The 27,612-nt window shown below is 38.5% G+C and overlaps 2 protein-coding genes across 4 annotated transcripts; both read left to right on the top strand.

The window, feature by feature from the left end:
- The first annotated feature begins 378 nt into the window (after positions 1-378).
- Positions 379-14,097, top strand: LOC104437312 (isoamylase 1, chloroplastic). Of its 2 annotated transcripts, XM_039309133.1 has the most exons (19): positions 670-808; positions 1,601-1,675; positions 1,779-1,961; positions 2,254-2,346; positions 2,624-2,776; positions 3,788-3,879; positions 5,805-5,946; positions 6,024-6,131; positions 7,027-7,112; positions 7,843-7,914; positions 8,022-8,148; positions 9,240-9,326; positions 10,688-10,780; positions 10,935-11,093; positions 11,720-11,803; positions 12,583-12,663; positions 12,740-12,822; positions 12,913-13,030; positions 13,726-14,097. In XM_039309133.1, the coding sequence occupies exons 3-19, from the start codon at positions 1,812-1,814 to the stop codon at positions 13,987-13,989; spliced, it is 1,992 nt and encodes a 663-aa protein (XP_039165067.1). In that variant the 5' UTR covers positions 670-808; positions 1,601-1,675; positions 1,779-1,811; the 3' UTR covers positions 13,990-14,097. The 2 variants fall into 2 exon arrangements, with proteins under 2 accessions (XP_010048547.2, XP_039165067.1); XM_010050245.3 differs by lacking the exon at positions 1,601-1,675 and having other exon boundaries at positions 379-808.
- A 2,455-nt stretch (positions 14,098-16,552) lies between these two features.
- LOC104439569 lies at positions 16,553-20,590 on the top strand. Of its 2 annotated transcripts, XM_010052618.3 has the most exons (4): positions 16,553-16,851; positions 17,024-17,147; positions 17,190-17,321; positions 19,802-20,590. In XM_010052618.3, the coding sequence occupies exons 1-4, from the start codon at positions 16,738-16,740 to the stop codon at positions 20,167-20,169; spliced, it is 738 nt and encodes a 245-aa protein (XP_010050920.2). In that variant the 5' UTR covers positions 16,553-16,737; the 3' UTR covers positions 20,170-20,590. The 2 variants fall into 2 exon arrangements, with proteins under 2 accessions (XP_010050920.2, XP_039166078.1); XM_039310144.1 differs by having other exon boundaries at positions 17,024-17,321.
- Positions 20,591-27,612: the final 7,022 nt, after the last annotated feature.

Raw genomic sequence — 27,612 nt, 5'->3', positions numbered from 1 at the left:
CCGGCCGTCGAGGCTCGGCCTCGCCATCCGGCGAGCTCGAGCCTCGCCGAGGCCGGGCGACGCCGGCGCGCCTCGTGGGCCGAGCGAGCCTCACCGTGGCTAAGCCCGCGCCGGCCGGCCGGAGAGGCGATGACCTACCAAGAAAAGAAAAAATAAAAAGAAAGGAAAAATAAAAATAAAAAAAATGTTTAAAAAATTAAAAGAAACAAAAAATAATAAAATTTACCAAACGTGTTTTACTTCATTTTTTATTCCCTGACCAAACATTACCAAACGCTTCTTTTGTTTCAAAACTGCTCCCTGAACAGAAACATTTTTTTTTTTTTCTGTTCCCGAGAACAAAAAAGAACATAAACAAATCCATGCGCACCCTTAATTTTTCCCCCTTCCACTTCGCACGCTCTCGTCGTCTGATGAGCGGACTCCTGCTCCTCCAAGCACGGTGGAGATGATGCTGAGCAGCCATCTCGCTTCCCCTCCTCCTCCTCTCTCGCTCCGCTCTCCCGATGCGCATCCGCTGCTGTGCACCGAGACGCCGTCGAGGCTTCTGCAGAGACGGAGGAGGAGAAGGGACCTCGAGAGAACGGGGTTGGCTTTGACGGTGAGAGCGAGAGCCGGCGGAGCGGCGCCCGGGGAGGTGGAGACCGCGATGGTTGAGAGGCCCAGGCCGTCGAGCTTCCAGGTGTCGCGAGGCCGGCCGACGCCCCTCGGCGCCACCGCTTGCGTCGGCGGTGTCAATTTCTCCGTCTATTCGAGCAGTGCGGCTTCGGCGACCCTCTGCTTGATTAGCCTTGCGGATCTGAACGAGGTGACTTGGGTTTGATTTTGGATACTATACATGAGAGGTTGAGATGCTTAAAGTTGTTGTCTGTACTGTTAGCCCTTCCATGTCAGCACTCGCGACTGGACTCGTGTTCTGATTTTCCCGACTAGCTACAATGAGTGCATTTCTGTGAATCTTTTCTCTTTTCTGCTGTTTTTGAGGTTTCTATAGATGATGTGGATGCTCTTTTGGCCTTAGTGTTGTATGCAGTTCGCTGAAGTCTCCAGAGGAAAGTACTATTATTATGGAATAGGATGCTAGTAATGTTCAAGGCTCGATTTTTTTGGCAGAAGAAGAGGAATTGAATACATTCCCCTTCTCTGTTTGTAGTGGCTACTCTGTTGAGGATTAAAATAGCCACTTTATGTGAAGCTTTTTTCTTTTCTGCTGTATCTGAAGTTTCTATAGATGATGCGGATGCTCTTTCAGCCTTATTTTTGTATGCAGTTCACTGAAGTGTCCAGGGGAAAGTACTATCAGTATAGAATAGGACACTAGTAATGTTCAAGGCTCGATTTTTTCGGCAGCAGAAAAGGAATTGAACACATTTTCCCTTCTCTGTTTGTGTGACTACTCTATTGAGGATTGAAATAGCCTTTGACATGCATACATGCCCCTTTCTTTACATCTTTGAGAAAGCTTGATGTAATTTAATTACAACTGTCCTAGGAGAGGGCAATTCCTGTCATTTTAACCAATAATCAGTAGCCATTTTTTTTTTTTTTTTTTAGCTCAACATATTGAATATGCGTTTTTCTCTTGTTTTTCCTACTACAGTGTTGTTGATATTGCAGTTGAGAGATATGTTAATCTACCAACGCAACAGATTGAGATATTACAATTTTGAGACAAGTAAATATACTTGAGGCACTTTCTGTTAAGTGGAGTTGTGAGTTATTTTAGATTCAAGATGGGCTAGAATAATGTCTAACTCTTTATCGATTATTTGAAGCAGAGCAGAGTCACTGAGGAGATATCTCTGGATCCCATGATTAACAGAACTGGGGATGTTTGGCATGTGTTTTTGAAAGGAGATTTCACAGATGTCTTGTATGGTTACAAGTTTGATGGGAAGTATTCTCCTGAAGAAGGACACCGCTATGACGCTTCCCATATCCTTTTGGATCCATATGCAAAAGTTAGCGTTTCGTGCACTTTTTGTTTTCTCTATCTCAGTGCTAAATGGTTGTTTGGAATTATTGTCAATGCATTATTCACCCTTCATTCAGAGTAGAAAAGCATTTGTAGGTTGCCATGTTGAAATAGTTCTTGATTGGTGGCCATTGGTAGGGCCATAGTCACTCTAGACTCTTGCCCTGCCTTGTCTTCCGCCTTTCCCCTTGCCCTTCCTGTTTAACAACCAGAAACATAATTTTTTTATCGTTTTGGCATAAACCATGAGTCTGTTAACTTTATTTTTGTTTGTCTAGGCAGTGATAAGTAGAGGAGAGTATGGTGTCTTGGGACCTGATGGTGACTGCTGGCCCCAAATGGCTTGTATGGTGCCTTCTGATGGTGATGAGGTATTTGTTAATAGCTGTAGTTGGTAATGGAAAATTAGCAAGTGACTTTTCATGTTATCTTATGAGAAGGTTACTGGCTTCTAAATAAAAATGTTCATTTCGATATCTACTTACAAAATCCATGTGCATTCAGTAAAAACTAATCAGTTTTTACGAGAAATAACTAGCTTTGATGCATGTTCTTCTCATTATTCGTTATCTTGATTAACAGTTTAAAGCTACTTTAAGCTTGTTATCTATACTTCTTTTGTTTTGTTTTTTTTTCCTTCTTTTCTAGTTTGACTGGGAAGGAGATTTACCACTGAAATACCATCCCAAAGATCTTATCATATATGAAATGCATGTACGTGGTTTTACAAGGCATGATTCTAGCAAAACAGACTTTCCTGGAACTTACCGTGGCGTCGTGGAAAAACTTGATCATCTTAAGGTAATTTGCTGGTTAACTTCTCCTATGTAGAGAGAGTTCTTAGCTGCTCTTGTTTGTTCTTTTTTCTTCTCAATGTCACGACGAACATCACACTTGATACATCCTTACAAATTTCTGCCACTGCTATTAATTTGAGGTTGAAAGTCTCAATTGAAAGTCTCAAGTGGCTGGGGTTTGAATTTCTGAATAATGGTTGGAGAAAACATGAATCAGCACATCACCATGTTGATATGTTCTTTAGGAAGAGAAGTTAATTTAGCAAGGATATGAAGACGCATGAGCAGTTCATCGAAGAATGGGGAAACCTATGCTTTCGATCTGAATTTCATAAAGCATACACAGTTTAAAATTTTATCGATAAGCTACATCAACTTAGGGTGTAATTGTTTCAACCAAAATAGAAATTATCATGTTGATCCGGAAGAAATATTTATGCTTGTCACCCATGTTGAATAATTATTACAACCATCGCACATTACAGGCAAATGGAGAAGTGTTAAGCCAAATTAAATTACTGGCAATCAATGGAATCTGCTTAAGCCATCAGTTGGAAGAGTGTGAACTCCCCATTCCCTCTGGGAAAAAAAGTAGAGGAGAGAAAAGCTGATTAAATAATTAACAGTTATAGTAAAGGGGGATATCAGTTGTTTCACTTGCATGACCAGATTATTCTTGGTCTATTGTTAGTTAAATAAACAATATCTGATGGAGAATATTTGTCGGTTTGCCTCTCTGGCTTTCATTTCAAAAGGGCCACTCTCACATTGTTGTCTCAATTCAATTTGTTCATGTCTATATTCTCGTAAGTGACATAGATAAATCTACAACATTTCTTCTTTTGTGTGCTCAAGTTTCAAGAACAAGGTATAGACAACAATGTACCAAAGGATAGAACACTTTTTCTAATAGCTCAGAGACTTGACTAATGAAACTGCTGGAGTTTTGAGGAAATTGTTCTCTTTTACATATGTGATGGCTTCATGTAACTTTTAGTGAGAATTGCTTTTGTAGGAGCTTGGCATCAATTGCATAGAGTTAATGCCATGTCATGAGTTTAATGAGCTCGAGTACTTCAGCTACAACACTGTCCTGGGTGATTACAAGTATGACATTCTTCATTTTCTTTATTAATCCGGGTGATGGTTAGTGTCATTCCGTTATTCAGTGACTTGCCATGCACCATAAGGACAAGTACTAATTTTCCTCACCTCTTCTTGTGCTGAGCCACAAATGTTGCCTATTGCTAATGGCATAAAAATAAGGTTATTATGTTTTAGCTCTACGGCTTCTTCATAGCATGTTTTGTAACCTTAATTGGAATCTGGGTTGTTACATTAAGGATAAATTATCTCATAGTATAGTTATAAAATAAATTGTTTTAGAAATCAAAGTTATTATAATTTTATTTTATTTTTTTCCCTTAAGTTATTGTAAATTGTAAACTATAATAATGTACTATTACACAATGATATAGTATAATTATTGATTTATATTCATGGTACTGTTATACTCTTGAACAATTGTTTGCAATGGTAACATTATCAAATAATGGCATGAAATTTAGTTATATCAATTACTATGTAATTAATTATTATGCTGATTAGCAGTGTCTCACTGCTGGTTAAGGGAGATAGAGGAAAGACGAGGGTTTTTGTAAATACTTTATTACTGTATGTCGTAATAGAGACGTGATAGCTGTTGCATGCGGGGCTTAAAATCGCTACTGCTATACCTTTAGCAGACATGAGGATGGCAGGTATTGTAGATATCATTTCAAATAAATATCATTGTACATAATGAAGCTGTAGTAGCTATCACTGCGACTGACAGAAAAACAGTTTGTAAGCTTCTCAGCAACTCTGCCCCTGCTGAGGGCTAACAATAGCACAATATCAGCGAGTCTTTAGCTTCTAAAGTTATCTTAAAAATTAAGCCAAAGTTGGCTATAGACAAATTTATTCTTCAATCAAGCCCCACTAAGTGATGAAGACAAAGTGCAAATCTTCTCATCATCTTAGCACTAATAACAAGTACATGATCCAGATTAAGTTTTGAAGGGAAAAGGCTGACACAACATTGGCCAACAAAGAAACTTGTTATTCTTAAAGATGTCAAAAACTATTGCTTTTTGCACATATATTTGTGGATGTGTCACCAAACTCATATCCTAATTTTCAAGACTTTTTAGCAGAGTCCCTGTTTTCTATGTTTTAGAATAAGCGAGCTGACATGTGGACAATCCTTCATATTCAAAGTTAGCATGCAGAGTCTGTGTTATGGGGCCTGCTTGTTATAAATTTCAAAAATAAAGAAAAATGGAATGGATAAAAGTAAGTCAAAAGGGAAGAGAGAGATGATGGAATTACTAATTTGTTAGTCTATGTGCTGATAAACGCGCATCAAAATCTGTGAAGAGAGCGTGGTTGGCAAATCTGCCACATGGTGAACCTTGAAGCATGATGGATAGGGTAACCAAAGTATCATAATGTGCTTCCAAGAAAAACTTACAAGGAATTGATGCTTTGCTATGTCAAAATTCTTCAAGCCACACACTCAAATCATATGGATCTAGTGCAGGTTTGCTTTTACTCATCTCGAAGGGAATCTTTTTTAGATTAAGGAGGACCCTTCTTAGGTTCGAGATGTTACCTCTCTCCATACATGGATTTGCTTGATAGACCTTGTCTTGTTTCGTGGATTTTGATGCTTTGTAATGTTAAAATTCTTCAAGCAATACTCTCAAATCATATGGATTGAAACTATTAGGGAGTTAGAACAAATCCCAAAGCAAATCGATAGTATGCCTCTTGGTGAGCAGGACGATTTTCTATTATTGTTCTAACTGTTAAATAGCCCTGTTGCTCTGATTAAACTGACTGAGAGCAGTTGAGTAGCATTTTGTCTAGCAATAAATGCAATGAATAGCCTTACCTTACACGCCTCTAGTGCCTGTCTATCTTTTCTTTGATTACATTTAGTTAAATGATTAGCAGTGTTGTGGATAATTCCAATGCCATGTATTCTTCAGGATGAATTTCTGGGGATATTCAACTATCAATTATTTTTCTCCGATGGTAAGATATTCATCTGCTGGCCTAAGTAGCTGTGGTCAAGATGCAATAAATGAATTCAAAACTCTCATTAAAGAAGCGCATAAACGAGGAATTGAGGTAAGATGGTGGGTTTGATTTGTCTCTGAACTATTCATTACTTTTCGTAGTGTTCATCTGTGATTTTGTTTGAGCAGGTCCTTCTGGATGTAGTTTTCAATCACACGGCTGAAGGGAATGAAAATGGCCCTGTTCTGTCCTTTAGAGGCATCGATAACAGTGTGTATTACATGCTAGCACCAAAGGTAGAGAATGAGTAGTCAATGTTACTTTTAAGTCCTAGAGTGGAAGAGTAGCATTCACATGATTCTCTTAAATCTCATTGTTTTGTCACATCTTCTGGAGAATTCCTGAACTTCATTAGTAATTGCTGAATCTGGCGAACAGCACTTCCCAATTCTGACTCTCACACACTTGCACGAACATGTGTGCGCACACATGCACTCATTGTGTCATTTCATTGCGTATCTAAGGGGCATAGGTTGACTGTATTTACAGTCGTATCTTGGCTGTGGTAGTAAAGTTGCCTAATGTGCTGGTGGTATGTCATATGAGCCAATAGAAGGAAGAACTGGTCCCTTACTGAAAAGCTGTTAGCAGATCTATTGCGGTTGTTGAAAGAATTAAATTATGGTTTTTGACTTTTGTGATCATTCTTGTAATTATATTAATTAATTAGGGATGAAAAAAAGGAGATGCAAATAATTCTTATACTATGAATATCTGTAATATTTTGGAGTATGTTAAGCTGGAGAAACTACGCAGATAGGGGTGAAAATGGGTCGTTTAGGCCCACCCCAAACCACCCCCCCCTCTCCCCCAAAAGAAAAACAAAACAAAAAATCCTCTTTGAAGGAAAAGACTGACTGGCATGTACATTGTGGGTGGAAAATAAATTTATGAAATAAACCCAATAGTGAAGCCTCGTGATCTACAAAATGATTTGAACTAAGGTCCACTTCGTCTCAGTTTGGATGGTCAGTTTGAGCAAACAGATATTGTGTGCCTCAGACATTTCTAGAAAAAGAAAAATTTGGATCAACCCACCAAGTCTAGTGATCTAGACTCTCGAGTCATGTAGCTTTTCTGCTTTTTCAGCCATCCATTTTGTAGGTAATATGAAATTCTTGCATGTTGCAGGGTGAATTCTATAACTATTCAGGTTGTGGGAACACATTAAACTGCAATCACCCGGCAGTACGTCAATTTATTGTGGACTGCTTGAGGTAAATTTATCATCTGCTTCTGAATATTTCTGCTGAAACATCTTCTGTCAAATTAGAGGTTGGCAGGAGAGTTCCGTGGTATTTCCTCAAATTTTATAAATCACAACAGTGTACTGCTCCTAGTCTGATAATCTTTGATGTTTTTACGTGTATAGAACAATTAATAATGCTTTGAGGTGACACTAGAAATTAAGGAAATTCCGTGGGAGAAAAAAGGTTATCAGGAACCAAGCTTTTTTCTGATGGTTGTTCTGAAAACTGAAAACTTATACATCATTGAGATGATGATCGAGTCCTTAAATATACCTTCATTGTATTTCTGAAGTATCAATGTGATTGAAATGCTCTTTGCTACTGGATTATCTCAGGTATGTTAGTTCTGCACTGACAAATAATGTGCACCATGCAAGACATCATGATTTGATTCTTGAACATGCTAAAGAAAAAGAGGATTTTGAAACTCACTTGGGTAATTTAAATTCTTTTAGCTTTTATATTCTATTTATTCCTCAAGTTTCAAGCCTCAATGTCAATTAGTAAGGACCTGACATCTTTTACATTAGACATGCTCATGGTAGATAATGGTTCTTCACACAAGATGGAAAATGTAAGCAAAATGGCTGGTGTCTTCCTGCATAATGGAGCATTGTTAAATCATTCCAGCATTACCAACATGAGATTTCTGGACAATAAGAGCATAATTTATCTTATTATTTTTCTGATGTGACAGATATTGGGCAACAGAAATGCATGTGGATGGCTTTCGTTTTGATCTTGCTTCTATCTTGACCAGGAGTAGCAGGTTTTGCATAAACTTTGTTCAAACATTCCCAGTGCATTTCTCATTTGTGGGCATGGGACTAACACTTTGCATTTTGTTTTGTGATTTTCTTTTTTTACTATGTGAAGTCTTTGGGATGCAGCTAATGTATTTGGAAAGCCAATTGAAGGGGACTTATTGACTACAGGCACACCTTTAAGCAGTCCTCCATTGATAGATATGATAAGCAATGATCCAATACTTAGAGGAGTCAAGGTGTTTACTCTAAGTCCTTCATGTTTTATATAACGTAGTTGATTATTGTGACCCCATGGACAACTTATTTTACCCTCAGATTAATGTACTTTATCTTCTATTTGGACAACTTGATTTTGATTGAGCACATTTGCAGCAGTATATTAAACAACTAAAGCACCATAAGGACATCTTGAACAAATTTTCATCAGATTACATATCACACTTGAAAGTCCATGGATGTCCGAGTAAAAAGTTTTGTCATCCTCTCTTCCAGCATGGTCTGAGCTTGACCTAGCAGTTTTATTTGTTATCAATTTCCACAGCCAAGATATTTTGTTGGCTTGCTGACATGAAAGTTGTTTTGAGATATAAACCCAGTCATCTCCAATCTCCTATTCCGTCTCATATCTCCTCTTAAATGCTACGATATTGGCAATGCCAATTCATGGAGTAAATTTGCTGATAGTTGAGTCTTGGCTCTTGCCTCTATAGTTTTATTCTATGGGTATGAAACAACTATTATGGAAATGTTGCTACCATACTTTTTTGCTACAGCAAAATTCAATGCTGATGTCTAATTCAAAAACTTGATCAATCATAGAAAACTTCTTGTGAACACACTTGAAGCTATTGAACCTTGCAATTTTACATGCTTAGATGAAACTGAAAGACATGATTTAATATCCTTTTTATAGTCTTAATAATTTGGGTTGTAGGGGCAGTTAAGCAGAATTGAAACGAAAATACCCGTGCCACTGAAATGTGCATTAGGAGCTTGTTGTAGACTGTCCTACACAGTAGAAGTGTTCTAATTTGAGAATCTTATTTTTAAGTACATCTCTACTGTACAAATGGATGAACTATCTTAAAATTGTCAGCATCAGCTATTTATACAAACTTTAACTAAAATGATGCTCTCTTTGTAGGGAAGTCCCACATGCTCACTTCAATGATTTATGTGTGGCTGTTCTAAAATGTTTTTTCTCAATTGGGTTGCTTTTTCTATGCTTAGTCGATAACTTACAAGAGAAAGAGCTATCTTCATATGAACATACTTGACTATTATGTACTATTGCTGAAACTGAAAGACTCGATTCTCATTTGAAAAGCTTATAGCTGAAGCATGGGATACAGGAGGCCTTTACCAAGTTGGCACATTTCCTCACTGGGGCATTTGGTCTGAGTGGAATGGCAAGGTCAGTCCAGATGTTTCCTTGCAGTGACAATCATGTCATTTCTTTGGTCAATAAATTGCAGGCAAAATTGTATGAAATAACCACTCATGTTGGAATCATTATTAGTCTATTCTTATTAACCTTACACTTTATACGAAATGAGACGTATGACACAAAACATCTCAATTTTGATATTCCACCCAATCCATGATATTTGGGAACATTTGTTTGATACCTGAAATTCTGAAGAAGACCCAAATTCTTTATTTAGATAGCTAGTTGTGTCATGTCTTCTTTATATTCATAATATAAGGATCTGTTTTTGAATGGTGAGAACCATTTTGCTGTTTCCTTCATTGGTCTTTTGAAATGTTTGAGGGGAAGATGCCGAACATGTGCTCTTTTTCCTAGCCTACGCATGACAAAGGGTGTTAGAGCATTTTGTTAAGGAGTCCAACTAAATGTCGAAGTTATTAGACAGTGCAAGACTGCATTATATGAGACTAAAACAATCTCTGAAGGCAAGAGATGTAGGAATTTCACTCCTTTCACGAGCAAAATGAGAGTAAGAGGAGTACATCAAATTGAACAAGAACAGGATAGACTAGCCATACAAGATTGGAAGTATTAATGGGAGCATGAATAATTGATATTTGCTTTAGTTTCCATGTTGGAAAGTCCAATCCAAAAGCTTTAGTTGTTATGGGAAGGAAACCACATAAATATAAGGTCTAAAACAAACCAGTATACAAGGGATGTGCGATATAAAAGGTCTTAATAGGTTGAATGGTCATAACAAGGGGATGGGAGCTGCAGTCCAAGTAGACTTTCATTAGAATGATGGGTAGATGAAGATCTCAACCATGTACTGCCATGACGTTGGCTGTGGATAAGTCATTAAAAAGTTGCTATTGTAAAATCCATGGACAGCTGAGAGCTAGCAGGAACGATGTAGTTAGTAGTTTTCAGAGTAAACACTTACGCTAAATTGCAAGTTGATTTGATGAGTTTACTGGTTCTTGTATGGTTTGATTGCAGAAGCTGTTTTATGTCTTTTTCAAAGCAGACACTAGGCTGAAAGTGGCCAAATTTGGTTTTTTTCTTAACTTGTCTAATGATGATGTGGCGTAATTTCACCCAAACTCTGTTCTGTGATTTAGTCCTACACTCATGGAGATTCTCAAAAGATGCACTCAGTTTCACTTTTTTCTTGGTTCAAGTAATTTTCACTTGACATTGATTGTGTTAAAGATTGTACTTAATCTTGAGCTGGTGGAGACATATATGCACTTTCTAGCAAATCAGGAGATGATATCTCCATCTTTATGTGTTCTATTCTCTACAAGAATAGTAGATTAAGTTGCTTCCTTTGTTCATTTCAGTATAGAGATGTGGTTCGTCAATTTATAAAGGGTACAGATGGCTTTTCTGGGGCTTTTGCTGAATCTCTTTGTGGAAGCCCAAACTTATACCAGGTAAATCATTTACTTTTTGGTCTCAAATATTGTTTTGCCATCTAACTAATTCTGCCAGTCTGGAATCTTCTTAAAGTAAATATTCTGTAGTTGATACTCTGCTTGCCGCTTTTTGGGCTTTCTAGTAGCATCTGTCACCTAATTTGTATGTCAGGAAGGGGGAAGAAGACCATGGAATAGTGTCAATTTTGTTTGTGCACATGATGGATTCACATTGGCTGACCTGGTTTCTTACAATGACAAACACAATTTGGTGAATGGAGAGGATAACAACGATGGGGAGAGTCACAACAATAGCTGGAACTGTGGACAGGTAAGGATACGTGCCTGTGATATCAACAGGATTGCTTTACTTTGTGAAAAGCCAATAATTACATGTCTTGTTTGTCCTTTGTCCCTTGCGAGTGAACTTTTTCTTGTTTTCGTCATTTAGCACAAATGGAGAAGGGGAGGGGTTAATGACTTTGACTTTTAAAACATCTGTACAGAGCCACATGTTAGATTTTGGCAAAGATTTTTTCCAAAGAACCAAAACCTCTAATGAAGGAACTTTAGAGTGGGTGGTCAAGGTAACTATAACTTCTCCAGATTTACTAAAGCAAAAGTGAACACATGTTTGCTGTTGAATGTAATCAGATTTGGAGTTAATGCGGTATGCTTTGAGACATTTCTGTTAGTAATGCCAAAATTGGAGGTTAATTTAAATTTGAACACACTGTGAGGAAGGATAATATTCTTGTTCTTTTTACGGAAACTTTAAAACAGAAAAAACATTACGGTTCAATATCTAAAAGGTGCCACTAATGGTAATTTCTAGTTTGAAGTTCATTTCTTGACCACAAACTTTGTGATAAGACAAATTTTATAGGTATCATAACTTCTATTGACTATGGCATCACTGATTGATTTTCATTTGACTTTGTCCCAAACAACAACTAGGAAGGGGAGTTTGCAGGCATTTCAGTAAAGAGACTAAGGAAGAGACAAATGCGAAATTTCTTTGTCTGTCTCATGGTTTCTCAGGCAAGGATTACTGTCCATTTGATGGTACTCTTATATTTTGGTTCTAAAGATTAATTATGGTGAAATTTACTTTGCCGGCTTTACTAAATCAGCAGCAGATTTTCTCTGATGTTCCTGTTTTGACAGCTGCCAGCTAGCTTGCTGGAGCTTTGTCCTTTACAATATGCTCCATATAATTCAACACTCCAAGGGTTAATTTTTTGCCATATCTTACCCCTTTTCCATGTGACTGTGGAAAGGCAAGCTTTATTGAAATAATGATTCAGGAGGTTTATGGAAAAATCTGCTTAGGCATTTTTAATGTCTCCAAAACTGTCATTAGTGCTATAGTCCTTGTTCTAAATAGACATGCTATTTCCAAATGTCTGGATGCCCTTAATGTAATTAACTTCACAGGAAAAGATTTCATCGTTCACTAACTTCAAAAGTGAGACACCAAACTAGGAGATTTCTCATTTCCTCACAGAAAGCCTGCTTACCTAGTGTTTCCTTATCCAAGAAAGATACAGTTAAATAATAGCAAATGTTTTTGTTATGCACATCATTTTTCTTTGTGAAACTTACACACTGAAGTGAACATTAGTTTAAATCATCCTCTTTGATAGATGTCGATAAGATATACAATTGACAGCAGCATAACCTGCCAAAACCCCCTTAAAGTGAAAGCAGCCACAATGATGTTGATAAAGTTGGGTTTTTTATATAAAATGATGTTGGTAAAATTGAGTTGTTTTTATCTGTTCCAGATTTGCTCATTTGTTTGAACTATGTTTAACCAGGGCATCCCAATGTTATATATGGGGGACGAATATGGTCATACAAAAGGAGGAAACAACAATTCATACTGCCATGATAACTATGTAATCATCTATGCTCTGCCAGTTTTCTACATCCAACTCATAGCTAGCAACTAATCTTTTCTTCTTTCAACTTCAGATCAACTACTTCCGATGGGATAAGAAAGAGGAGTCATCATCGGACTTCTACAGATTCTGTTCCCTCATGACAAAGTTTCGCCAGTATATAATAGCACTCTCCTAACCTGTTTTATTTTTCGTCTTCAATGATCAACCATTTCGAGCCACCTCTTACTTAAAAGTACTTTGCAGTGAATGCGAGTCACTTGGCTTAAGTGACTTTCCAACTGCAGAAAGGCTGCAATGGCATGGTCACCTTCCTGGCAAACCAGATTGGTCAGAAAACAGCCGTTTTGTTGCTTATACTATGGTATGCTATTTTTAGCACCTTTTTCTATTGTGGATGCTCCTTGGAATAATGCTCTCTGTCCAATGTTCATAAATAAGGACTGGATTAGAAATGAAAGACATGCTTTCACATCAGTAGCACTGCACTGTCATCTATGTACCTATGCATGACATTGAAGGGTAGATAACGTTCATCTAGATTGCTTGTCTTCCCTAGATACTTGTAGTCGCATCCCTAGACATGGTTGAATTTAAACACTACTGTAAACTGTCAAGCAACTGCTTGGATGTGATTTTGCCATGGTGAATAATGGGCTGCATTTGCATGATCTGTCCAAAAGGATTAAGTCAGGCATCTATGGATTGCCACTCATCACTGAAAAAGTCACAAAAATCTTAAGTACTGTTTAGACCACACTCTGAAAGAATTAGAAAGAGGGATTCTATAAGACAAACAAAACTTTTCTTTAAAGAAGCTGAAGCAACTTGATGCTTGTAATTTTCTGTGAGGAATTTAAGCCATCAAGAAGTGCATCTTGGTGATCTTTTAATCTGATACTAACCCTGATATGAGATACTTTACCTAATGGATTGACTTATGGCTGTTTTGTCTTTGATATTAGTTTAAAATGACACACACTACAAAGGCATTCTTGTGGTATCTAGTTGCTCCGGATATAAGGAATTGACCCTTGCTATATTGTATGTTGTTCCCAGGTTGACTCAGTTAGGGGAGAGATCTACATTGCCTTCAATGCAAGCCATCTGCCAGTGACCGTTGTGCTGCCAGAGCGGCCTGGATACAGATGGGAGCCACTGGTAGATACCAGCAAACCCGCACCTTTTGACTTCCTCTCCAGCGACCTTCCGGAAAGAGATGTCGCGGTTAAACAGTATGCGCAATTTCTTGACTCCAACTTGTACCCAATGCTTAGTTATTCATCCATCATCCTCTCGCTTTCACCTGACACTAGCGGTTAGATAAATATTGTAATGCTCAACATGATCTTCACTTTTTGCAAATCATCTGCCCAGTGAACAAAAAGTTCAGGAGTGTATAGAAAACTACTCGAAATTGTTACGGAGCAATCTATATCAAATCATGCCGAAACAGCCTGTTTTGATTTGTGAAACCCAGTCATGCATGATCCGGACTCGAAAAATCTCTGAGCTATCTGTGTCCCTTTCAAAGTTGGAACATGGGTAATGCTTGAAAAGGATGTGACCGGTGAACAGGACATGCGACATGAATTAAAGCTGGAAAGGGAAAAATTGATGAAGAGAGATTCTATCAACGTTGTGGACTATTCTGTACCTGAGCATGCATTAAGGCTGGAATATGACATCTTTATCCGGCAAGATAGTTTCAGGGAATGTTAGCCAGTTATGGTTTATATTTGGTTAAGCAAAAGGAATTACCCGGATTGGGAGCTGAATCAGCTGGTTCCGGCCGATTTCCGATTCTATAAAATTAAAATCAGTGAATTTTGATTCGGTTTCTGGTTATAAGGGTGGAACCACCCACTAGGAACAACACTCGACCGGACTGATTATTTTAATTTTTTTTTTTTTTTTATGTCTTACCATTCTAAAAAAACCCTACTCCCATTTATTTTAATTATAAATGATATGGCATAATGTTCTTTTTAATATGTTTTTTAACACAAAGTATATCGTAAAATAGCTTTTGTTTTAGTACGTGTCTTTCATGTGAGCACTGTCTTCAATCATTAGTTAAATTTGTCTTTATCAGCAATTCTAATATTAACATCGTAAATGTAAGAGATTTGATTTTACCATCTGCAAGTTCATAAAAATAATAACTCACAACGGTTAGAAGTACTTCCTGTGGTCAAAAACTCATAGGAGAGGTGAATTATTTGATTCTATTTTTCTCATTTTGAAAACTTGAGGTCAAGCTCAAGCACAAAAATTACCCAATCAATTATAAATTTATTGTATTAATATTAATTCAATCCTAATTTTTTCAATTACATTAATTTAGTACTAAACATTTACCAGAAATTTTAATATACTCTTTTCAAATTTTGTGAAAAACAACTAACGTAGCATAACAATCCAGTCATCGTCGATTGTCTTACGTGAAACACTGCCACGATAGTAATTTTCAATAAAATTTAGCCAAAATAATCATATTGAAATTTTGCACAAAAAATTGGAACTAAATTAACAAAATTAAAAGGTTTAAGGTTTGATCGACAATTATGCAATAGATTGAGATTAGCTGGACAGTTTTCATAACTCAAGCTAAGGCATGACATAGATTGAGATTATTTGGATTGAGTCAAGCTAAAGAACTTCTAATACTCTATAGAATTTATCAATTGAAAAGATAAATCAAACTCAAACACAACGTAACAAAGTCTAAATTTTCAAGATTAGAAAAATCTGAGGATCCATGCTTGCCCTATTACAACTCTTTACGCTGTGTGTCAATGGAAAATTAGCTAAATACGTGGATTTTCTGTTTATATTTTTTTTTGCACCGTATGAAATAGTTTCAATTTTAATGCATTGACCATTTAATCGGAGAAATTATCAAAAAAAAAGTTATACATAGGTATTAATTCAATCTTAAATATTTCAATTTGATCAATTCAGTTATGAACATTTTATATTTGTATCAATTAAGTTCATCCTAACAATTTTGATAAAAAATTACTGACATGAATATCGGCCCTCCAACATAATATTATTGGTCTATCTACTCGCGAGAAACAAAATCAATTTTCAAACTGCTTTATTTTGTACAATGCTTGCATACAACATCAAGTGTGATTTTTATCTAGCACGCTTGCATCTAATTGCATGAAACAACTTGATTAACTATTAAATGGTTTCGGCTTGGCAGTGGAATTTGCGGTCTCTAGCCTAGAGGAGATTCTTTACTAAGCTTCACTACTCACCTAAAGCTCTTTTAGACATCAAGTATGTTTATTCGAGTTTTTTTTTTTTTTTTGGGCATGTTATCTTAAGAGGGAATCTTTATAACTGCATTTGATTCAACTTTCTCAAAAGGCCTGCAAAGCCACTTGGAAATATTTTGGGTGTTTGGCCAATTTTTTTAAGGCCTTTTGGATCAAACATAATATTTTGGGTCTTAGCAAAGCCAAAAATCTAAGGCAAGTGTGTGTCCTTTTACCACATATACCTTCTTGCTATTGTGCATGTGCGCTTCATGACCTACCTAGCCGTGGATACTAGAGAACCTAATCAATTTGAATGGGGAGATCAAACACTACTGGAAAAAGTGGTGAATTCAATGTTATGTCGTGATTGAGTCGAAACGAAAATTTCTCCACATAATTTCAACTCTGCTCTCGACCGTCCCCCACTTTCTATACGGCGTGTCGTCTTTAACAAAATTCATCCAGTCGGCGGTGACTAAAGCGGCGAACGCTGTCCTAGCAAAGCCGGCGTCCTCGTGGAGACGACGTGTCGGGCGGGCATTGGCCGAGAGCAGCGAAGGAAGTAGAAAGGAGGGAGGGGGCTAGGGGAGGGAGTGGTCGGGCCGAGTGTCCAATTTTTTTTTTTCTCACGTGTTCTGGAGAAGTCTAGACTCCGCCCTCTCTCGTATAAGACGCCATTGTTGCATAGCTCTCTCGTTCTACCGGTGCAGTCCATTCGAGCTCTGATCTTCTCGAATTCTCGCACACAGAGATAGCGAGAGAGAGATCGAGAGGCTTTCTTCGTGGGAGCGAGCGAGCGATGGAGGCGTACGCGATGGCGAGGACGAAGATGAAGCGCAAGGACCTCGACCAAGTTAGCGACGACTTCTCCGACTTCTCCCTTTCTTCCCCCGCCCGGAAGATTCGCCGACTGGTACTCCTACTGTTCCCCTCCCTCTCTCTCCCTCCCTCTCTCTGGATCGATCGATCGATCGATCGTTCGGTCGGTCGGTCCAGTCGATTTTGCGTGTTCGCCCTTCGTTCTTCTCTCCCTTCCTCTGACGTCACCTCGAATGCGCGCGTGCGCGCGTCGTGTTGTGTGATAGGACGCGGAGCTACCGCCTATAATGGAGGACGATGAACCTGAAATCGCGATGCCCTACCTGCAGAACCGGAGCAGCGGCCCGGTGATCGAGGAATTGCCGGCGGAATCGGCCTCATCCTCCGCCTCCGCCTCCGCCTCCGCCTCCGCCACCGCCGCCGCCGCCGCCGCCGCCTCCGCCTCGGAGAACGAGGAGAGGGCTATTGTCCTTTTCAAGCCCGTGCACGGCCGTCTTCTGGGAGGGCCCTCCCCTTCGAGTTTCTCTGTTTCCGTGGACCCGGACTTCATCTCAGGGTTTAAAAGTAAGTAAACCCAAGCCCTCGCTCCTTCTTATTTCGTCGTGCTTCTCCTTTTTGCTGCGATGATTAAGTTTTCGTTGGGACGATTAAGCCGTTTTCGTTTGTCTTGGCTGAGATGCTCGGTCAGCTCTTTTAAGTTTTAGGAGGAAAATGGAGATGGTATGAACATGGTTTATCTAGTATGCTTAATGACTCTGCCGGTTGACGTAGTGCAAGTTGTCAGCGAGCTTGGGCTTGTTTCTTTCTAATTTGGAACTGAGCAGTCGCTTGCAAATCCTAGTTTATTTTATTCTCTAGTTTTATTTTGGTTATGGTAGAGTGCCCATATGTTTAGATTAGAAGTCTGAGAGGATTATGTGCTCCTATGTTTCTTATTCTGGTGTATTGCTGAACTGCTAATCTAAAAATTGTGCGGATGAATTTGTTTTTGTGTAAAAAGGCTAAAAATGGTGAAAGAAAATCTGTACATACAAGCATTGTGGTTGTTGAACTTATTGATTAGTTGGATTTAGGATATAAACAATAAGCAGATCACACAAACGAATACCAAAATTTGAGATGAGAATGTCTTTTGTTGTCTGGAACTCGATTATAAACCAGTTGAATGCGTGGAGCAACACTGGAGTAGTGGATTTGAAAATTTTACTGAACAGTGGAAAAATTGTTGGCAATATGATGCAGGTCCACAAGTCTCACCACACAGTCTAAATCTTTAGGCTTCACACTCAAAATTTCCTCAGCAGCATGCCTAGAGTGTCATAAGAATCACACCTATAAAGAATAATTGCATCCAACAATCGTAATTCCTAAACTGAATGCTTGCATAATTCAGATAAATATTGACTTTATTGAAAATGAAGAAGTACACCACATAAATAGTCTTTCTAAAGGTTCCACTCCTAGCGAAAAATAGGATAGCTGAAGACATGAAACGCAGTCAAAATGGGAAACCTCTGAAAGGGAAGTATCATGTCCTTCTTAAAAAGAAAAGAAAATTTAATAAAATTCTAGTAATATTCAAATCCTAGCAGATAACCTCACTTATTAAACTTGAAAGAGAATCCTAATCCTTTAAGAAACTCTTCTTTTGATTCTGAATCAGCAATGGTCCATCTGCACTCAAGTTTAGTAAAAATATCAACAATCTTTGAACAAAATCATCTTGTATGATTTTGTTGGCTGCATCATTCTCCCTTGGTCAGAGAAAATTCATCTCTGAGTTTCAAGTGTGGAACAATTGAATTTATAGCTTCATCATTACCATGATGAGTTCTGTTCCTTGAGCAGTAAGAAATTAAATTGGGGCTTGTTTTGAGGAAAAACTCCTGATGTAAATTTTATGTGATAATCCAACTTGGATGGTATAACGAGATCAACATCCTCAACTATGCTTCCTTGATCTTCACAACCACCTTGAACAGAATGTTGCTTGTCTTGCCCAATGCACCTTCACTGGACATTGATAAACAACAAGACTGAAATCTCCACACCAGAAGCACACAACTTTCAAGCCATCCTCCTTCCTTGATCCATTATTATTTTTTTATTGCTTTCATGCATGTGATTCAACATCTTCCTTTGAGTTCGGATTCTTCTAATACTTGAAACTTGAACACCCCTGCTGTTTTTAGATTGTGGAAGGACATGATCAGCATTTCTTTCTATATGTTGCATCCTCAGGACAATAAATAACTTCTTTATTTTCTTAGCTAGTTCATCAATCTTGTTGTTTGTTGCTCAAAACAACGTTCATGATCTTTACCTAAAGTGTACAACTCACGTGTCAACTCGCCAACTTTGGGTTTCAACTCAACAATGAATAGACTCTCTAAAAGTTATACTCCTAGTGGAAATAGGAAATCTCAAAACAAGAAATATAATCAAAATTGAAAACCTCTGTAAAGGAAATATCCTGCCAAAATAAGAAAAGGAAACTTAATAAATCCTAATAATACTCAATCCTAGTTGGTAACTTCTCTAATTAAACTTGAAGGAGAGTCCATTTTAGGATCGTGTGTCACCAATTGTCCGTCTTCGCCCAAGCTTTTTAGAACACCAATCTTCGAATAAATATCATCTTGCAATGATTTTGTTGGCTGCATCAGAATGTTAAGTGTAAAAGTGGTCAAGTTAAAGTAGTTGATGTTTAGAGGGTCCTCACTAACAGTTTTAGGTGGAAAGGTAAACTTCTTCTAGACAAGTAAGAATCAGCAATCAACAATCTCTGAGAAAGTCTCCTTCTAATTATGAAAAATTTTGGAATGGGAAAAGGAAGATTGACAATTCTAATAAATTTTTTAAGTGCAAAGCATTATTGACAACCAGGGAGAAAGAACAAAACCTTGTTTTTGTGAAATTTGAATTGTTGCAAATATGAACTTTTTTTGAGACCAGCAGTTTCTTGATTTTTTGCTTCAGTATGATATGTGTTTCTTTGGTAGTGTCATGACAAATTCATCGACATTATTTTCCATGTGCTCCAGATCAATTCTACTGGTCAAATGAGCCTGCCCATGAGAAATTGATTGAAGATGAGACAGGTGATGCAGAGACAAACAAGGGAGGTACCAACTGTATGGCCGTGGTCCCTTGGATTCCTTCTCAGTTTCCTTCTGCACCAGGCATTGAACTCCTCCAGCCTGAGGGTAGTGAGGCAATGGAGGCTGAGGAAATGGCTGACGGGACAATGGAGATTGAAGATGCAACTGAAAGTTATCCGGTAACTCAAGAACAAGCGCATGGTTATGCCGGACAGAGCTCAAGTGAAGGATTTCAGCAGTGGCAGCAACCGCACTGCATGACGCCTCAGCCACCCCAGAGTGTCTCTACTCCACTTGTGTGGTATCGGTAACACATCTATAATGTTACGTTTTCCTTTGAATGCCAACTGGCAACAACGTCGGAGGATCTGCAACTCAATGCAACAGAATAGCTACAACGAGAGACAACCCTTGCAACTTCTCCTTTTTGATCGGGAAAGTGGAAATGATATCTTAGCGTCAAGATTTTGTACAGGGGGTTAGGAGTAAAGATGTATTATGAGAACTCGCGTGAGGGTAGGTGGAGCTCTGTTTTGCTGATGTGCCCAAGATTCTGCCCCTTCCTCAGCCGGAAGGGCGCTTTCATCTTTTGTGGCAAGCACTAGATAGTGATGTGATTCAGTTTGGCACAATGGAAATGAAATATGGAGCATTTTCAAAGTCGCATCAACGGGTGAACTGCTTTATGTACTTATATTTCGGTGTATGTTCTCCTCAAAGGGATGTTATCTTTGGTGTTGGCTCCTATTTGTGTCTGGTCCGGTCTGCCGTGAGGTGGTTCTTGATTCGATCCAACAAAAGTTTGGGAGTTCGGCTCGTTTGTGTAAGGTGGAACTATGGGCTCCTTAAATAGTTGAGTCATGTTGAAATTGGATTGGGCAAAAGAGGGATTTTAGGTCGGGTAAAAAGTGATTCGGCCCAAATTCTTTTGTTTATTATTATATAATTGCATTGTCTCATATCTAATTAAACTTGGATTCACATTATACTTAACCCTTTCCATATTACAAAAATATTATTATATCTAATTAATTCATGATAATCATTATGTGAATACATCAAATTATGAAAGTAAATTAAAAAACGCTGGTAAGCAAATGAAAAAAAACGCTAAATCTGAGATATTTATAAAGAATTAGAAAAGTATGCATGTTTCGTGGCGACACATACTTTGAGTGTGGGCTTTGTTTGTTCAAGTTAATTTAATCCTTTTTTATATTGCCAAATTCAATTTATCACTTAAATATATAATTAGTAGAAATAATATTTCTTTTTAAAATTACTTTCAAGTGATCTTGTGTGTGTGTATATGTACACATATATTTTGACAACAATTCTACCCGGGGCCAAATATAGACCCTTGCATAAAAACAAGTGTCATCTTATGGGACACTTTGAGAGTTTGAACCTAAATTATGCTTGAAAATTGAGACAACCTAAATTAACTCTCAACCCGTGTGTCAACTCTCAACCCGTGTGTCAACTGTTTCATCTACTGGAAGACGAAGGAAGGTCTAGATCCTCAGGCTGAGTTCTTCATCTATTGGAAGGCATAAGGTAATGATTCTGATCTCATGGACATGCTGAGATGGGAAGTTCGAAACTCTCATTTTGTGTTTTGGTATGAACCCTTTGTGTTTCTTTTGTGGATTAGCGGAAGAGAGTCAAGTATGCATGTTATTTGTTCATCGCAGGAACGGAATCATCTGGATTTCTATTTTAAACCGGCGGCAAATTGAGGAACGGAATTACTAATGGATATAACTTGAAAGAATAATAGAACAAAAGAATAAATTAGAATAATAGGAAGGACTAAATATATGATGAGATCAAATAGATGCAATCTGAATTAACTAGGGGTGTGCAAAGTAATCAAAATCGCTCGGATTGTCTGGAACCAGTCCGCACAAGCCCAAACCGGTGGTTCTTAAAGAAACAGGACTGATAGGTATCAGGCCGATTCCTTGTTGCAAATATGAAAGCTCCTACTTACTTGGATCAAATCAACAATATTGTGTATTCGTTTTTTCTTTTGTATGCTGTCGCTAAGAGCATACATACCATTTTGCATCAAATTGGATGGTGATAACGATGGGCACAAGATAATGATTGACCGAGGGTCAATAAGTAAGGGTTGCTGGAGATTTGATCACATGCGATTATCTACAAAAGTTGGAAAAAAAAGTGCAACAAGTATGGTCAAAAGATATTTGAATGGAGAGAATTTTGAGGAAAGAATTCTGAATGGGCTGGTGAGATATTTGAATGGAGAGAATTTCAATGGATGCATTTGGGAATAAATTTGACAAGGACTGTTGGCAAGCGATAATCGGTCAACACCGAACTTGCAACGACAAAATCGCAATTGATGGAGCGATGGAAAGGGGATTCTGATGGACAAAAACCAAGATGGAAAAAGTTCGTATCTGACGGTACAGTTTAGGCAATCTTCATACCCTCAATCCCGGATCCAATTCCTCTCCAAAACCCCGGGAGGGGGAAGGCAGCAAACGCCGATGTTGTCGGACTTGCGTTGTCGAGATTAGTCAATGATAAGGACAAGTCTAATAAAGCAGATGGAGGTTCCGAGAATAATTTATCTATTTTTTTGTTCTCAGAAACAGATTTGGAACAAAAGTAAGAAATAAAAAAAAAAATAACATTTTGTTCTTAATAATTTCTAAAAATAAGTCAATTTTATTTTTTATTTTTTGTTCTTCTTCTCTCTTGTTGTGGCCACCTCCAACCGCCCACCGCCGCCGCTGCCAGCCATCGTCGACCGCCAACGCTGATCGCCGACCCGGCCACGGCCGATGGGCGGTGGCTGGTGGTCATGCGGTAGCGGCGGCCGAGGATGGTCGGTGGTCGGGCGGTCGGCGGGGCGGCGGCAGGGTGGCAAGCGCGGTGGCCGAATCCATGAGCAAGAATAAAAATAAATAAATACAAAAATACAAAATCTTGTGTAGTTACCAAACATATTTCTACTCTTTTTCTATTTCGGAATAGAAATTTTATGTAATTACAAAACACTTTATTTTACTTAGAAATTGTTCCTTGGAATAGAAATAGAAAAAAACTCTTCCCTAGCCAATAAGCGTTATCATTCGCACCCTATAAGTCTTTGGGTTTGCTGCAGGTAACTTAGTTAGGCAGGCATGTTGCACTGGGCGTCGCGTGAAGCTAGTTAGGTAGGATCAGTTTTATGGATTCTTTCTATTCTAATTTTTCAGAACCGATGCTTAGTGCTAATTTATTCAATAGACATGATATGAATGGAATCTACATCTGCTTGATCTACGGTTACAATATTCGATATAAAGCTTTAATGAAGGACTAATAGGTCAAACTTGTCACTATAACTCCATTAATTAAGGATGGGAAAACCGATACTATATAAGCCCAGCCCATCCTTCGCAGACTAATTAAAGATTTCTTGAAATCGAGAATAAATTGGAAATTGAACATGTAGACTTCCCTTACAAACCTAAACGATCATCGTCTCTGGGCCCTGGTGAATGCATTCATTGGAGCTTTTGAAGTTTTTTCTATGCCATCGGGGTCAACGGAGAATGACGCTGGAGATGTAAATTTAATCAACACCAAAAGCGTGATCAACTCGGCAACCTCAATACGCGCAAATAATGCGGTTTGACTTTTCTGTTTCTTAAGTCGTTATCTTATTGATTATTTATAGGATGCAACACGTAAACAGCACCACAAGAGAAATTACCATAAAATTATGAACCTATTACAATTATATCAATTTAGTTATAAACATTTTAATTTTATCAATTTAGCCATAAAACTTTGATTAATTTGTCAATCGAGACTGAAAAGTCACTCACATGGACACCTAACATCCTACATGACAAAGCAACACTAACGCGGTCGATTTTTGTGATTTTTTCAAAAAAATGAATTTTTAATTGTTTTTTCTCTCTTTGCTTTTGTGTTTCATTGTGCCAGCAACAACCTCGCAGCTGGGCAAGGGCTACTCTCACTAGATCTAGTGAGAGCTTGGTGGCTATAGTTAACGGTGGCCCAGGTGAGGGCCGTGACCCTCACTAACCCTCGTCAAACACAATGAAAATTTTTTAAAATAAAAATAAAATGATTCAAGAAAAGATTAAAAATTTGTTTATGTCAATGCTGATTGTGTCACATAGGATTGTGTTAGTGATTTTCAGCCAAATATGGCTAGATGTACTTGATTGGGATAAATGCAAAAGGTTTAAAATTAAACTAGTCTAACTAAAAGGTCTATAACTAAATTTATACTAATGCTAAAAGTTTGAGACTTTTTTGGTGCCTTTTCCACTTCAGTCCTAAAACATTTTTATCCAGCACTAATTTGATCTTAAACTTTTTGACAATTCGTCAATTGAGTCATTATAGTCAATTTTTGCTGACATGAACGTCGATTATTGTACGTAACATAGTTGATGCAAATGTGGAATTTTTGTAATTTTTATTTTATTTACTTCCTTTTTCTTTGTGGTTGGAAGGCCCTCGCCAAACCCGAGCAAGAGCTGCTGCTAACCCTCACCCAGCACAATGAAAAAAAAAAGGCAAAGAGAAAAAAGATTAAATAAAAATAAAAATAATTTTAAAAAATCATGTGATTTTGGGGCAAAATTAGTAATTGAAACTTACAATGGAGGTTTGCTACCTTATTCATGTGATTTTTCTTATTGGAATTGCGTTTTTTTTTTTTTAGGCTAATACCCCGAAAACCTCAAACTAGTACATATGTGATAAATTTATCATAAACTAATTTTTTAACCATGAAAAATTACAAATTGGTACATATGTTCTAACCGATTAGTACACTTGTGATAAATTTACCAAAAACTAATTTATTTGATCGCCAAAAGTCCTAAACCGATACATTTGTAACAAATGTACCATCCGTTAAATTAGATTAATATAAAAAAAATAAAAAATAAATTGTATAATTGTGATAAACAGATAGTTAAATCCACCAATCAATTGTCATATGTTATTCAACTTAGTAATTTGACAGTATAATTTAACGGAAACTAATATATGGTAAATTTATTACAAGTGTACTAGTTTTGGGTAAATTTGTTAAATGTATACTAGTTTGAGGTTTTTAGTGGTCAAAAACTTAGTTTATGATAAATTTGTCACATGTATATCAGTTTGTGATTTTTAAGAATATTAGACATTTTTTTTACAATGGAATTTCAAGGGTAATAGTAACAAAGAGTCGTGATAAAGGTTCATATGCCAAGAAAAACAAATATAGCAAGGATATGTTCAGATTAAGAGAACAAGGGACAATAAGGGCCTGTTTGTTTTCACTTCTTTTTTCTGTTTAAAAATATTTTTTTTGTTCCTGAGAACAAAAAATGAATAGAAACGCGTTTGTTTGCGTTTTTATTCCAAATCTATTTTTTTTTGTTCCTAGAAACACATCTGAAATAGAAACAAGAAACAAAAAAAAAAAATTGTTTCTTGTTTCTGGAACAAAATTTAGGAACACTTTTTCCCTTTCTTCTCTCTTTTTTCTTCTTCTTTTTTCTTTCTTTTTTCTTTGGCCGGTCGCCAACCTCGGCCATGGCCGGCGACCGGCTGTCGAGGGCCGACAACCTCGCCGGAGCGTTGTCGGCCCCTAGCAAGGCCGAGTGTCGCCGGCCCCTGGCGAGGCCGACCTCGCGCTAGGGCCGGGCGAGCTCGATCTCGTCCAAATCGGCGAGGCCGAGCTTGCCCAAAGTGGTTGGCGAGGCTCGACCTTCCGGCCACCGCTAGGTCGGCGTCACCTGGTGGTGGCCCGGCAACGCCGAGCCTCGCCGGCCGCTGGGCGAGTTCGGCCTCGCCGGGGCCGACGAGCCTCGTCGTGGCTGGGCGAGGCCGCCGACCCTCGTCGGGCGGTCGCCGCCCATGGCCGAGGCCGGCGACCGGCCAAAAGAAGAAAAAAAAAAAAAAAAAAAAAAAAATAAGAAAGAAAATAGAAAATAAAAATAAAAATATTAAAAATTAAAAGAAATAAAAAAATTATACAAATTTACCAAACATGTTTCTATTCTTTTTATATTTCGGAATAGATTTACCAAACGCGTTTTTTATTCAAAAATTGTTTCCTAAAGCATAAATACTTTTTTTCTATTTCGTTCTCGAAACAATTTTTAAAGAAAATATTACCAAACGCACCCTAAATTGGCAGGAGTGATGACAGTACCAAGGGTCATTATGGCAAGGGAGATGATGGGAAAGGAGATGAAGTTGGGGGAGAGGAGGAGGACGACGGCGTCATCGTTGCACATGCCTATGACGGAGCGACAGGAGGCGACAGAGTTAATGGAGCACTAGAGCTCACAAAAGGGGACGTGAAGGCTGGAGGAGGCGTCAATGAAGGCGGTGGATTGCAATGAGAACGGGAAGATATGAAGGTGGTGATGTCAAGGGAGGGATTGCAGCGGCGGAGGGGAATGGGTTGCTCTTGTTGTAGAAACGCTTTTGAGGTCGATTTGGAGTGGCTCGGTCGCCATTGAAGATGGTTCCCGACTTCTCGAGAGTTTGAGCTTCAAGACAAGTGATCGCAGTTTTGGGATTAGAGAGAGAAAAGAGAGAGAAAGTTTTAAAGTCAGGTATTCATTCACATCAGAGTTCTTTTTCTATGAAAGAGCCATATAAATATTAAAATGTCATATAAAAAAAAGTCACATAAGACGAAAAATCAAAATTTATCATCCAAGATACCGAAGTGACACTAAAGTGATTTGTTAAAATGAACATCATGCGAAAGTTTTGATGAGTGTGACAAATGGAGCGAGTCTCTCGAGTGGAGCGAGAGACTATAGGAGGGGTACTGCATTTTTATTTTTTATTATTTTTATTTTTATGGAAGTGGGGCGCATGGAAAACTAAAAGCGCGTTTGGTAACGATTTTGTTCTCGAGAATAGATTCTGATCAGAAATGATTCTTTTTTATTCTCGTTCCTAGAAACTAATTTTAAGCATTTTAAGCCGTTTGGTAACTGTCTAAATTTTTTTATTTTGGAATAGAATTGCGTTTGGTATCGTGCTTATTAATTCTGTTCCAAATCAATTTATTTTAATTTTTAAATATTTTTTTTTTACTTTTTTCCTTTTTTCTTTCATTTTTCTCCTATTCTTCTTCTTCTTATTGTGGTCGGTCGCCGGGCAAGTCTCTCCTAACCTCATCGGTGGCCAAGCCGACCTTGCCGGGGCTGGGCGAGGCCTGCCTGGCCACCGGCGAGGCTGGGCGGGCGTCCTTACTGTCGTCTGCCAGAGCTTTGACTGTTGCCCGCCAGATGCCGTTGTCTCGCCACACCGGCACTACCCAACTCCTACTCTACTCTATCTTGCCAGAAATCGCCACCGCCGCACGATTCGACGCCCGAGCCACTCTTGCCCTGATTTGTCCGCGATCGTCCAATGCCGACCGACTTCTGCTCCGCCTCGCATGTGACTCGCGACCTGCAGATCTCGCATCCGCAAGCCCACCTTGCCGCGTCTCCGACGAAGCCACCGCCTTGCTGCACTGCGATGTCGCTTCTGTTCTGCCATCAGCCCGAAGCTCTACCGTCGCTCGCCCCCTCGCAACACTAGCACCCGCGGCTACGCTTGGCAAGGCCCGCTTGGCCATCGATGAGGCTGGGCGAGCCTTGCCGGTGGCTGGGCTTGCCCCTGGCGAGCTCGCCGGACTTCGCCTTGGCCTGACGAGCTTGCCGGACTGGCAGACGGCGGTCGGCGGCAGGCTGTGGTAG

This window comes from Eucalyptus grandis, chromosome 3 (genome assembly GCF_016545825.1).
Source record: "Eucalyptus grandis isolate ANBG69807.140 chromosome 3, ASM1654582v1, whole genome shotgun sequence".
Lineage (NCBI taxonomy): Eukaryota > Viridiplantae > Streptophyta > Magnoliopsida > Myrtales > Myrtaceae > Eucalyptus > Eucalyptus grandis.
Note: the sequence above shows the minus strand (reverse complement) of the source record. Positions and strands in the feature narration are given on the sequence as shown.